At 39.9% G+C, this 14,273-nt stretch overlaps 1 protein-coding gene across 4 annotated transcripts in view; it reads left to right on the plus strand.

The window, feature by feature from the left end:
* EPS15 (epidermal growth factor receptor pathway substrate 15) overlaps window positions 1–14,273 on the plus strand; it is a 118,352-nt gene that overhangs the window by 24,092 nt on the left and 79,987 nt on the right. For all 4 annotated transcript variants that reach the window (XM_054720576.1, XM_054720577.1, XM_054720574.1 and 1 more), the window contains exons 3-6: window positions 3,307–3,396; window positions 4,251–4,298; window positions 8,767–8,862; window positions 12,906–12,971. In XM_054720576.1, coding sequence (XP_054576551.1) covers window positions 3,307–3,396; window positions 4,251–4,298; window positions 8,767–8,862; window positions 12,906–12,971 — 300 coding nt within the window. The remainder of the gene's footprint in view (window positions 1–3,306; window positions 3,397–4,250; window positions 4,299–8,766; window positions 8,863–12,905; window positions 12,972–14,273) is intronic.

Raw genomic sequence — 14,273 nt, forward strand, 5'->3', positions numbered from 1 at the left:
GTGCATGAAATTCATACACTTGGGGGGGTAGTCCCTCAGCCCAGCCTGTGCCCTTTCGCAGTCTGGGAGCCCTCAGGAGATGTCTGATTGATAGCTTAGGCCCACTACCCATGGGAAGCAGGCCTAAGCCATCAGTTGGATATCCTTAGCGCTTCCACGGAGGCTGGAGAGCTCCCGCTACCGCCGCTGCACTCGCCAGCCGTGAGCCCGGCTTCTGGCTGAGTGGCGCTCCCCATGTGGGAGCACACTGACCGACCACCAGGGAGCAGCTCCTGCATTGAGCGTCTGCCCCCGGTGGTCAGTGCACGTTATAGTGACTGGTCGTTTTGCAGTTGGGCCGAAACTGGCTCTCTGACATCCCCCGAGGGGTCTCAGATTGCGAGAGGGTGCAGGCCAGGCTGAGGGACCCCACTGGTACACGATCGAAGCCGGGGAGGGATGCAGGAGGTTGGCCAGCTGGGGAGGGACCACGGGAGGGCTCCAGGGTATGTCTGGCCTGTCTCACTCAGTCCTAATCGGCCAGACCCCAACAGTAAGCAACCTACTGGTCAAAGCATCTGCCCCCTGGTGGTCAGTGCACGTCATAGCAACTGGTTGTCCGGTCAACTGTCTGCCCCCTGGTAGTCAGTGCATGTCACAGGGAGTGGTTGAGTGGCCTTAGCATATCATTAGCATATTATGCTTTGATTGGTTGAACGGACGACTGGACGACCGGACAACCGAACACTTAGCATATTAGGTTTTTATTATATAGAATATGTTTTTCTTAATTTGAGACAGAGAGATAGGACTGGAGACAGGGGAGGAGGGGCATGGAGAGAGAGAGAGGGAAAAATCAATGTGAGAGAGAAATACTGATTGGCTGCCTCCTGTAGGCCCCCTACTGGGGATCCAACCCACAACCTGGGCCTGTGTCCTGACTTGGAATCAACCAGTGACCTTTCAGTGCACTGGACAATGCCTAACTGAGCCACACATCCAACTGAGCCACACCGGCCGGGGCAAAGGATTTGTTTTTGAATTCTGAAGAGTCAGTGAAATCAGATACCATTGAAAACTATTTCATTCACTTTACAAACACAGAACCTATTAAATTGAGGGTTAGAGATAGTGTAAGAGGAAAAAAAAGGCGCTTTCCCATATATCCATTACAAAATACAATATTAAAAATAATGCCAACAGTATTCCAAGTAAATAACCATAATTACATTTTTCTCACCAGTTCATTCAGTCCTATATAATTCTTGTTCTTCTTCATCTTGGGTCAGGGGTCTGCTTTTATAAAATACTAGAGGCCCGGTGCACAAAATTCGTGTACAGGAGGGGGGTCCCCCAGCCCACCCTACACCCTCTCTAATCCGGGACCCATCGGCGGATGTCCGATTGCCAGTTTAGGTCCGATCCCAGGGATTGGGCCTAAACCAGCAGTCGGACATCCCTCTCACAATCTGGGAACGCTGGCTCTTAACTGCTTGCCTGCCTGCCTGCCTGATCGCCCCTAATTGCCTCCCCTGCCAGCCTGATCACCCCTAGCTGCCCACCCTGCCAGCCTGATCACTCCTAACTGCCTTTGCCTGCCAGCCTGATTGCCCCTAACTGCCCTCCCTGCTGGCCTGGTCACCCCCAACTGTCCCCCCACCCCCGCCTGGTCGCCAACTGCCCCCCCCACCGCCGGCTCCTTACTGCCCCCCCTGCTGGCCTAGTCATCCCACATAGCCTGCTGTTCGGTTGTTTGGTCACCCCTCACCACCCCCTGCCGGCCTGGTTGCCCCATGCAGCCTGCTGTTCAGTCGTTTGTTCATCCCTCACTAACCCCCCTGCCGGCCTGTTCGCCCCACACAGCCTGCTGTTCGGTCGTTACCATGAGGGCGTCCCAACCAATTTGCATATTACCCTTTTATTAGTATAGATATGTATTTCTAGACTGCAAAGAGTCCTGGAAATTCTGACTGTCCACTAGTACAGTCTGAAAGTTGTTTAAGGGATATCAGCTCAGAAGTCTTTACCCAAAAGTCTATATTTTGAAGTGTTAACAATTCAGAGTACAAGATATGGTTGTTTAGATGAGGCTCTGAGAGTTTGTTGAAGACATAATTGTATCTGGTACAGCCTTTAGGCAAGCATCAGAGTACAACAGAAACTACCTATGTATGACAATGACTAAATGGCTGCGTTTATTTTAGTAACCAGAAGAATGGAAAATAGTAAAATTCGTAATTGGAATACAGTACACAAATATTTCATAAGAGATCAATTAATGTTTTCCCTGAGTGCCTCTATATTTAGACTATGCTGGGTAGGTGTTCTCTCTTCGCCCTCGCCCCTCCCATGGTCAGAGAGTGGGGAAAGAAAAGGAGTTGTGGAGAATTCTAGAGGCAGGTTTCCCAGCTCTTATTGTACTTCCTTGTTACCCCAAATTTGGATTGGGTAATTCTTTCTTTTTTGCTGAGCACTTGAAAGAAAGGATTTCTCTTTTGCTTCTTTGCTGGGATTGGCTTGTCTGGAATGCTTTGTATATATTTACAACATACTTATTATTCTCTTAAGTAAACTGGAAAAACAGCTCATAAATATTGTAGTATCATGTTATCTTTCCCATACCTTTTTAAAACTTGCTTTTTATTTTTAAAAATTGAACTTTACTTTAGGAAATCTTTACAGAAGTGAGAGTGATTTTTTTAAAACTGTTTTTCTGTTCTTGGTGACCTCATTCTGTCTTAAAGGAAAGTCCCCCTTAGTTGAAATGGTGTGTTAGCCTTAATGTGCTTTAGGAGCTTAACAGTTTTTAAAATGTTTCTTTAATTTTATTATGGAATCACTGCTGGTTTTAGAGCTGCTTTGATTTTTTAAATAAAGTATAGTTTCTAACAGTAAGTTTAAAAGCAGAAGTTAATGATTTTAAAATGTTTGAAAAAACTGGTAACACATGCAGCTAAGACCTCTCGAGGAAATGCTTCCCTTTTCCTTCTATTGCCATTTAAGCTTATTGGAATTTAAAAGGCGCTATAGAAGACTTGGAGTCAGGAGATATTGTATTAATGTTATGACTCCACTAATTTGCTCTATTTCCTCTGAGCTTCAGTTCTCTCATTTGTATAATGGACACGATAAAAAACACTTTGTAAATTGCCAGTGCTGTCTAGATGGTACTCTACTTACATGGCTATGCATGTATTCCTCGCGACCTTGGTTTAGTCAAAGGATTCCCATTCCCTTTTTGAAAAAGCCAGTTCCAAAATCTCAGTAAGGAACACAAATAATTTTGTCTGTGTGTTTGTTGTCAGCTTACCATTTGTATTTTTTCAGGTTGATACAGGCAATACTGGAAGGGTATTAGCTTCCGATGCTGCTGCTTTCCTGAAAAAATCAGGGCTTCCAGACTTGATACTTGGAAAGGTAGTATTTATTTATTATAAGTAAATTATAATGAACAGTTAGCAGTGTAGATAAATTGGATACAAATTCAGAAAGATACCATTAAGAAACTTAGAAGTTAGAACTGAGTCATAGAGGCAGTTATAGTAATGCGATGGAGAGAATTTGAAAAATAAGGTGTTTTTCAGATGTTTAGAAAACAAATTACATTTTAGTGGGATGAAATGAAGTAATAATACATTTGGGTATTGTGGTGAGAAACAGTGCTGCAGACTGGGAACCTTGCCACCCACTCAGAGAGTTGGCTCTATCTCTACTTCCTCTATTATAACTGTCTCCAACTGCGCTTTGTATGTGTTGAATACAGTGGGGGATGAGAGGCTTAAGAAAAAGCACAAAAAGGTGGAAAGTCCCTCTGCCGGCTTGATCTCCTGGCAAGTCCTTATATATGATATGTACTCAAAACCCTGAAAAATTAGCATTAATAATTTAATTATTCACAAATAAACAACTTTTCCACTTTCCCGTAAGGAAAAATATCATCTTAGTAAGGGTCTAAAATCAAAGTAGTATGTGTTAGTAAAAAGAGCAAGAGATTTGGAGTTAGAACCTGGGCTAATGAAAAAGGGGATTGGATTGGAAGTTAGAGTCTGGGTTTCAGTTCTTTCCATGATGCCTTAAATGTTCTTGAGTAACTTTAATGGCCTTAGTATTTGAATTAAATGGTCTTTAAGGTTTCTTTCCACTTTTAATTCTATAATTCTTAAATCTGATTACCGAAGAGCAAGAGGTTGTAAATTGCAGGGATTTAATTTATCTTTAAGATGATTGTTGTTTAAAATATAGATTGATACTTTTTTTCCTCTGAATTTCAGATTTGGGATTTAGCTGACACAGATGGCAAAGGTTTCCTGAACAAACAAGTAAGATTCATATGAAAAAATTTTTTAGTGATTCAGAATAAAAAATAGCCAGCAGTTTTTTTTGTATATTTAAACTAAGAGTTGCTTTTTATCAACATTAAGGTTTTGCAAGGGCAAGTGTCATAACAATTAAAATATTTCTAATAAGTAGGCATTAAAGTAACTAATTCCCAAAGGTTAATGTTAGTTTGGTGACATTGTTCTACCAGAGTATCTTAGTATGTTCAGACTGCTATAAAAAAACTAGAGGCCCAGCACACGAAATTCATGTGTGGGTACAGTCCCTAGGCCTGGCCTGTGATCAGGGCCATCTTCCCCGGCTGCCCACAGCTGACCCCGCCCCCCGCCGCCACCCACCCCCAGTTCCCCTTTTGCCATAGGGTGATCAGTGCCTGATGGCTGGGGGAAGGGACTGAGAGGTCAGCTGTTACCTCTCGCTTCGCCACCCCGGCCCCTGCCATGGGTTGCCTTCTGTGTGTGGAGCGACCGGCGGGGTGGGGGCCTTGGCCTGGCGCCGCCCGCATCCCCCACCCCGGGTTCCCCGTTCACCATCAGGCAATCAGAGCCTGCCAGCTGGGGAAAAGAACCAAGAGGTGGTCAGTGCACCTCATAGTGACGGTCCAGTAGTCATTCTGATCATTCTGCCTTTAGGGTCAATTTGCATATTACCCTTTTATTATATAGGATTATTATATAGGATACCACAGAAATGTATAAACAAATTTATTGCTTATTGTTTTAGAGGCTGGAATTCTGAGATTAGGGTGCTAACATGGTCAGGTGAGGGCTTTCTTCCTGATTGCAGACTTCTAGTTGTATCTGCACATGCCAGAAGGTGCTGGGGATCTCTCTGGAGCCTTTTTATAAGGCACTAATCCCATTAATAAGGGTTCCCCCTAATGGCTTAAGCACCTTCCAAAGGCCCTACCTTCTAATACCTTTATCTTTGGGGGTTAGGATTTGAACATAAGACTTTTGTAGGACATATCAGATAAATAGCATGGATTGTTTTTCAGTCATTCAGAGAGATTTTCCTCTTTGTATCTTAATTAATTGAATTTCTTACATGTAGAGGGTTTATACATAAACATGGATTTTATTAAGTGTTAAGATGGTATGCCTCATACATTTGAAAGGAAATTCTTGGCTAATCAAACCTGAGTATTCTGGTCTAGATCTTACCACTGACATATAAACCATAAAATGGTTTACAGGTTAGATGTAAATCCTAGACCAGGAATTTGTGAAAGTAGTTATTGGTGTTGGACATTATCAGTGTACTTTGAAGTTCTGAATGTTGGAAATGGATTTCAGAGTTCTTCAGGATTGGATTCAAAGCTTGCTACATGCTGATACATTGATTGAGCACTGCTATTCAAAGCTAATATCCTTCTCTCCCCCCCTCCTCTCCCTCTCCCCCAAAAAGCTAATACCCGCAAACCCTCATGGGGACTGCTGAAGCAGGATCAGGATCAGAAAAGGGGTGGAAAAATTTTTAGAAGGCCCGAATACCTTGTCTCTTATTTAATTCATGCACCAGTAGGGTCCCTTGGCCTGGCCTTTGGGATCAGGCTGAAACCCGGATTGTGAGAGGGCGCAAGCCAGGCTTAGGAACCCTACTGGTGCACAGCTGGTGCATGATTGGGGCCAGGGAGGGACACGGGAGGTTGGACAGCCGGGGAGGGACCGTGGGAGGGCTCCAGGGTGCTCAGTCCCAATCTGCTGGACCCCAGCAGCAAGCTAACTTACCATTCGGAGCATCTGCCCCCTGGTGGTCAGTGTACGTTATAGCGACTAGTTGACTGGTTGACTGTCTGCCCCCTGGTGGTCAGTGCACGTCATAGTGAGCGGTTGAGCGGCCTTAGCATATCATTAGCATATTATGCTTTGATTGGTTAAATGGACGACTGGACGACCGGATACTTAGCATATTAGGCTTCTATTATATAGGATTCCAGGGCTAGATTGTAGTCCCCATTGGAGCTCCTGGGCAGAAGGGCCAGTTTGGTACATTGGAGACGTAGGAACACTAAATTCATATGGGCACCCAGAGTCTGCACTCAAATATTTGTTGAGTACCTGTTTAGAGCCAAGCTTTGGAAATACAGATGTGGTTCCTATCTTCATGAGTTTACCATTTATTAAATTCTTCACTGATATTCCTGGACTTTGGGTGTTGAGTTTAAGTTGTCTTGTTACATCTAGGTGGCTGGATTTATGGGTCTGCAGTTAAACTTTGATGTTTGCATTGGGAGAATGGTATATTTAATTAACATGAAAGAAAGAAAAGAAACCTATACTTATTGAGTTTTTATGTGTCAAAAATGACAGCAGGTGCTTCCTTTCTATAGTATAGTTTTTATTTATTTTTATTTTTTAATATTTTTTTTATTGATTTTTTTACAGAGAGGAAGGGAGAGGGATAGAGAATTAGAAACATCGATGAGAGAGATACATCGATCAGTTGCCTCCTGCACACCCGCTACTGGGGATGTGCCCGCAACCAAGGTACATGCCCTTGACCGGAATCAAACCTGGGACCCTTTAGTCCGCAGTCTGATGCTCTATCCACTGAGCCAAACCAGTCAGGGCAATATAGTTTTTATTTTGTTCTTCATAATAATTACAGGGTAGCTATTAGTCTCCCCTTTTATGGAAGAATTTTATTTTACTTGCCCATGGCCTTACAACTTTAAGTAGCAGAACTAGTATTTATTGCAGGACTATTTCACTTCAGAGCCCATCTATACTTTGGCAGTGGACCAGATTACGTAAGAGTAATTGAATCTCACATAGAATGAGAAGAGAAAGAGAGTTAATGTTGGAATACCTAGAATACCAGCATTTAAAGGTTGGAGGATTTAAAGGTTGACTTCAACAGAAGAGACTTGAAAGGTCAGAGGAGTACCGAGAGAGCTTTATGAAGCTATGTTGGTGAGGGGAGGAAAGCCTCAGGGAACATCATGCCTCCCAGACTGCCAAAAGAACAAGTAGGAGGAGGCTTTATTTTTTAAAGAGCATTTGATAGCTAGGATGTTATTTGTGACATAGTAGTTTCTGTAGTTGAAGTCAGATGGCATAGAAGCTTGTGGAATGAATAAAAAGAGAAGGGGAGATCTTTTTTTTTTTTTAATATATTTTACTGATTTTTTACAGAGAGGAAGAGAGAGGGATAGAGAGTTAGAAACATGAGAGAGAAACATCGATCAGCTGCCTCTTGCACACCCCCCACCGGGGATGTGCCCGCAACCAAGGTACATGCCCTTGACAGAAATAAAACCTGGGACCTTTGAGTCCACAGGCCGACGCTCTATACACTGAGCCAAACTGGTTTCGGCGAGAGATCTTAAAATAGCATTTTAAAAAGAAATTTATGATTGAAGGCAAGGTATTGTATACAACAGATAACCTGCAAGTTTCTAAGAATAGGTTAGGAATTGGATAAGAAGGGTATAAGAGAGAATAGGTTTGAGAAAAGTAGTGAAGGATTGATTGTACCAGTAACTGTACTAGAGAGTATTGACAAATTGTAAGTTATATAGCTGGAGTATTGACAAATCGTAAGTTATATAGCTTGGAGTCAAGTATTTTGTCGTGCTATTCCCAGGCCTGACTTTAACTGAAAACAGCTGAACACCAGTTACTTCAGCATCTTTGCATTTATTTATTAAATTTTGGATTGATACTTCAAATGCCAAAAATCCAAGGACCTTTGGGAGAGATTTATAAGTGTTTGAAGTCAAGCAGTTATATAATTGTTTTTAGATGCTGCACAGTTATTCTCCTTAGCTCTTCTGGAATAGCAATGATTGAGTCACTTGAATGATTGACCCAGTTTCAAAAATTATAATCTTAAATCCAGAGATGACTTTTGATAACATTTAGTTATTTTCTTCTGGGCCTTTAACACCATTAAGTATTCTTTGAAGCATGATTACTAATTTTTAATTTCCACTATATTTATGTATGAGTAAGTATTTTCCCATTTTATTAACACTTTTTTTTTTCTATTTATAATGTTGGGAACATCTTTGTACATAGATCTTTTCTCAGTTTTTTTTTTTTTTTAAATATATACTTTTTATTGATTTTTTTACAGAGAGGAAATGAGAGGGATAGAGAGTTTGAAACATCAATGAGAGAGAAACATCAATCAGCTGCCTCTTGCACACCCCCTACTGGGGATGTGCCCGCAACCAAGGTACATGCCCTTGACCGGAATCGAACCTGGGACCCTTGAGTCCGCAGGCTGACGCTCTATCCACTGAGCCAAACCGGTTTCGGCTTTTCTCAGTTTTAAAGCAAGTGTTATTCAAGCAACTGTGCTGTTATATTTGTTGCTACGTAAAAACCTTGGAGTAATTGTGAATTGTTTTGTATTTTCAAGTTATAGGTATGTCTGTGGATGGGTGGATGGATGGATGAATAGGTAGATAATGCTCTAAAACTCATACTTTTTCTTTCTCAGGAATTCTTTGTTGCTTTGCGTCTTGTGGCATGTGCCCAGAATGGACTGGAGGTTTCACTGAGTAACTTGAACCTGGCTGTTCCTCCACCAAGATTTGTAAGAAATGCTTTTAAATTTAAATTTTCTTTTCTAAATTGCTGTATTAAAATAATTACCCTCAACTCCTATCATCCAAGCTATATAACTTACAATTTTCTTGTAAGAAATTTGACTCCAAGCTATATAACTTACAATTTTCTTTCATAATGCCTACTACTTATTAGTTTCTTGTGTGTCCTTCCAGAGTTATTGTATGTGTATATAAAGAAATAATAATATCTATCTTCTCACTTTATATTTATTGTAGCATTCTGAACACACAATTTTATACCTTATTTTAATAACTTAATATGTTTTGGAGATTGTACATATCATTACATAAAAGCTTCCTCGTTCTTTTTTATAGCTGCATTCTATTTCTTTATTTCTAGTCACCATAATTTATTTAACTTCCTCTTGATAGACTCTTAGCTTGTTTCTAATGTTTTACTTAAAAAAATGCTGCAGTGCATAATAACCTTGAATATATATTATTTTGCATATGCAGAAATGTACTTATATATGTAAATTCTCAGAAATGGAATTGCTGTTTCAAAAGTTTGTACATTTGTAATTTTCCCATATAATATCAACGTGTCTTCATAGTGGTTGCACTAGTTCACAGTCCCATCAGCAATTGGTTAAGTGCATTTTTGCTAACATACTGTTGTCAAACTTTTGGATTCTTGTTTTGATAGGTGACAAATGGAGTGTAAGTGTAGTTTTCATTTGTCCTTTTGGTTTTATGGAATGAGGTTGAATAGTTTTTCTCATGCTTATCATCCATTTACATTGCCTTTATGTGAAATGCCTATTTATAGTCTTTGCTTATGTTTTGTGGCTTTTGGTCTTTTTCTTATTGAATTCTATAGGCTCTTTATATATTAGGAAAACAACTTTGTCTATATGAGTTGCAAATATTTTTTCCCAGTTTGTCACTTGTCTTTTGACTTTGTTTATGGTGATTTTCTTCCATAAAGGTGTCATTGTTTTTTATGTATATAATTATTAGGACTAAAATTTTTTTATGGTTTCTTTTTTCACATTTATATTAGTCCTGATATAAGGTATGTAAGGTGTGAGTGTGGATTAAAATTTATGTGTTTTTTGTTTTGTTTTGTTTTTTTATATTTTTATTTTGATGAATCTTTATTGTTCAGATTACAACTGTTTCTTCTTTTTCCCCCCCATATCTCCCCACCACCCAGTTCTCACCCCCCCTCTTGCCTTACCTCCCCCCGCTGTCCTTATCCATAGGTGTATGATTTTTGTCCAGTCTCTTCCCATACTCCCCACACAGACACCCCTTTCCCCCTGAGAATTATCAATCCACTCCCATTCTATGCCTCTGATTCTATTAAGTTCACCAGTTTATTCTGTTCCTCAGATTTTTAATTCACTTGACTTTTAGATTCACTTGTTGATAGATATGTATTTGTTGTTCATAATTTTTATCTTTCTTCTTCTTTTTCCTCTTTTTAAAGAATACCTTTCAGCATTTCATATAATACTGGTTTGGTGGTGGTGAACTCCTTTAGCTTTTTCTTATCTGTGAAGCTCTTTATCTGACCTTCAATTCTGAATGATAACTTTGCTGCGTAGAGTAATCTTGGTTGTAGGTTCCTGCTATTCATCACTTTGAATATTTCTTGCCACTCCCTTCTGGCCTGCATGGTTTCTGTTGAGAAATTAGCTGATAATCGTATGGGAGCTCCCTTGTAGGTAACTAACTGTTTTTCTCTTGCTGCTTGTAAGATTCTCTCTTTGTCTTTTGCCCTTGGCATTTTAATTATGATGTGTCTTGGTGTGGTCCTCTTTGGATTCCTTTTGTTTGGGGTTCTGTGCGCTTCCTGGACTTGTAAGTCTATTTCTTTCATCAGGTGGGGGAAGTTTTCATTCATTATTTCTTCAAATAGGTTTTCAGTATCTTGCTCTCTCTCTTCCTCTGGCACCCCCATAATTCTGATGTTGGTTCGCTTGAAGTTGTCCCAGAGGCTTCTTACACTATCTTCAACTTTCTGAATTCTCTTCTCTTCATGCTTCTCTGGAGGAGTGTCCTTGGCCTCTTTGTATTCCAAATCTTTGAGTTGATTCTTGCGATCCTCTAGTCTGCTGTTGGGTCTCTGTATAATATTTTTTATCTCAGTCAGTGTATGTTTAATTTCTAGTTGGTCCTTTTTCATATCCTCGAGGGTCTCATTGAATCTATCGGCCTTTTCCATGAAATTCTTGAAAAACCTTATAACCGTGGTTTTGAACTCTATGTCCAGTCGCTTGTTCTCCTCCATTTCTTTGGTTTGTGATCTGTTTCCTTGCCTCCTCATTTTCTCTGCTTCCCTGAGTTGGTAGGGTAGTTTTGTGTACTAGGTGTCCTATTGGTTCAATGGGTTAGCCTCCCAGTTACTTGAGGTGGACACTCTTGGTGTACCCTTGTGTACTGTGTGTCCCCCAGCAGGAGCTACAGCAAGAACTAGTTTTCTCCTCCTTTGCTTGGGCGGTTTTGGAGCAGTCTGACTGGAGCTGCAGTTAATTTGGTTGAGCTGCCCCAGAACAGGCCATTTATATGCAAAAGCCGCTGTGTGGAGCCTGGGCGGGTTTGTAGAATGTGCGGGGCGGGGTCTCAGGGCGGGGCGGGGTCTCAGGGCGTCACTAGGCTAGGGCATGGCCAATGGCGATGGCTGGCGTCAGCTGTCTCTGCCTTTCCACGTTTCCAAGTTCCTGCGCCCCGCGCTCCAGCGCAATAAAACAATGATTGCTGGGCACACCTCTACAAAAAAGTCACTCTCACTTTCCGACCTGATGGCCGAGAGTCCAGCTTCTCCCTGTAGGTGTCTGGGTCCCCCGAGTGTCCCCAGAAACTGGATTTCAGAGTGATTGGGAGCTTGTCTCCCTTTGGGTTGAAGAAAAGCCGCGCACCCAGTCGCCCGCCGCCAGCCCGATTCGCGCGCCTCTGTACCTCACTCAGCTTTTCAGCGTTTGTGCTCCTTTCTCTCCTTAGCTGTAAATCTACCACTCAGCCAGCTTTCCCGTGGTTCTGGGTGGTAGACGTTTTGTCTTTTAGTTGTATTTTTGAAATTGTTGTGTGAGGCAGCAGATTAGTTGTTTAACTATGCCGCCATCTTGGTTCCTCCTCTGATCGATGTTTCTCTCTCATCGATCTAAAATTTATGTTTTTTAAAGATGGCTACTTTACAGATCTAATGCAGCTTATTGATAATCATCTTTTCCTTAACTGATTTGAAATGCCGTCTCAATCATATGGTAAATTCTCATCTGTATTTTGGTTTCTTTTTGGATTTTTCTGTTCATTGGTCTGTTTATCTATATGCTGATCTCGCATTGTTCTAATGATCATATTTGGTAATTTATTTTTATATCTGATAGGGCTAGGCCTCACCACCCTACTTCTTGTTTTCAGAAGTTTCGTGGCTCTTCATGCTTACTTTTAAATTCAGTGTTTTAGAAGTATTTGGTCTGAATATTATGAATTTAACTTTAGTTTTGAGAATTTCTGCACTTCTGAGTTTAGGCTTAGAGTCATGGAATCAGAAAGATAATTTAGGGATTTGTTGCCTAACTATATTATCATAAAATTTATTCAAATATATTTATCTGTCTCTATAAGCAGATAAGTATAATTAGTTGGGCATGCTATTGATAGGTTCATGTAATTGTAACTTATAAATCTTAAGTTTGGTTCTTGTCCCTGTCAGTTTTCTTTAAAGAGTGCTGGGTAGAAATCATCCGTTAACAGGGCAATAAATATTTTTGTTACATTCAGATATCTTTATCTTTATGTCAGTTTAATAGGTTTCTTAAGTTTATAATAGGTAATACTTAAGTTTATTTAGTGCTCCACAGTCATTTATGCAGTTTTTGTTTCATTTGTACTTAGGTGGTCTAATAGAATTAATGTAAAATAGTTTATGTAAAATAGAGTATATGTGTTTATTGAGATCCAACATTTTGTATGAATGTATTTAAGTCCAAAGACCTCTTTTTCTTCATTGTTTATTTATGTGAGGATTTCAGCCCTTCATGTGCTGTATTTTCTTTTTTAGCATGATACCAGTAGTCCCTTGCTAATTAGTGGAACTTCTGCAACGGAGCTCCCATGGGCTGTAAAAGTAAGTAAACTGTAACTATTCTCTCCTCACTCCTGCTTTTCTTCCACATCATCTCTTTCTCTACTTCCATAATATATTGCAGTCTTCATTAGACTTTAATTTTTTACTGTTCAGGAATTACTGGTACTAGAAATCTTTGGAGGGATCTTACAGCACTAGCAATCATTTTGTGACAATTAGTATTGGTTTTATCTCATTCCTGTTATAGTGTAAACTAAAAATGGTAACCCTGTACGAACTAAAATATTTGATGAGTATTTTACCCCACTGGTATTATGTCTAGTTTACCCTACTGATATTATGTCTGACTTGAAAATTCTGGTTAAATAGTACTGTTTTTAGAGCTATAAAACAATTATTTATTCTTTCAAGAAATTATTTTCTGAAATGGATATTTTGCTTTATAGGTATTTGGAAACATCACACTAGTTATAGCTATCTTTTCAGATTAAAAAATACAGTTTATTTACTTAAATAATTTTAATTGATTTTAGATAGGAAGAGAGAGAGATAGAGAGAGAAAGAGAAAGAAAGAGAAAGAGAAAGAGAAGAGAAAGAGAAAGAGATCACTTGTGTGTGCCATGACCAGGGATCGAACCCACAATTTTGGTATATTGGGATGATGCTCTAACCAACTGAACTATCTGGCTAGGGCCTTATTTTAAAAAGCATAATTAAAAAATATTTTTAGTATATAGCAGATCAATGACCTTCAATAAAAATATATACCGTTTTGCCCTGACCGGTTTGGCTCAGTGGACAGAGCGTCAGCCTGAGGACTGAAGGGTCCCAGGTTCGATTCCGGTCAAGGGCATGTACCTTGGTTGCGGGCACATCCCCAGTGGGAGGTGTGCAGGAGGCAGCTGATCAATGTTTCTCTCTCATCGATGTTTCTAACTCTCTATCCCTCTCCATTCCTCTCTGTAAAAAATCAATAAAATATATTTAAAAAAAAAAAAAAATATATATATATATATATATATATATACCGTTTTGTCAGAACACCATTTTGGTTTGTCTGTCTTTGTATGCTAGTGTGCACTTAACTAATTTTTTAAAATGTAGGGATTTGGACTTGACGAATCAAGAACATAGTTTTTATGTTATACAAGTAACTTTTCAGGATTTTAGAAAATTCTTGTTATTGATAAGCTATCTTGCTTTGGGGTAAGGGGGGAAACTTGATGTTTATTCCTCTGGAAGTGATTTTCTTTTTTAAAGGTTGAGTTTGAAATGTGACTAACATCATGTTTAGAAAGTCATGGAATGTCACTACTAGCTGTGTGTTTTTATAAAAGTTAC

Source organism: Eptesicus fuscus, chromosome 9 (genome assembly GCF_027574615.1).
Source record: "Eptesicus fuscus isolate TK198812 chromosome 9, DD_ASM_mEF_20220401, whole genome shotgun sequence".
In the NCBI taxonomy this organism is placed as follows: Eukaryota; Metazoa; Chordata; class Mammalia; order Chiroptera; family Vespertilionidae; genus Eptesicus; species Eptesicus fuscus.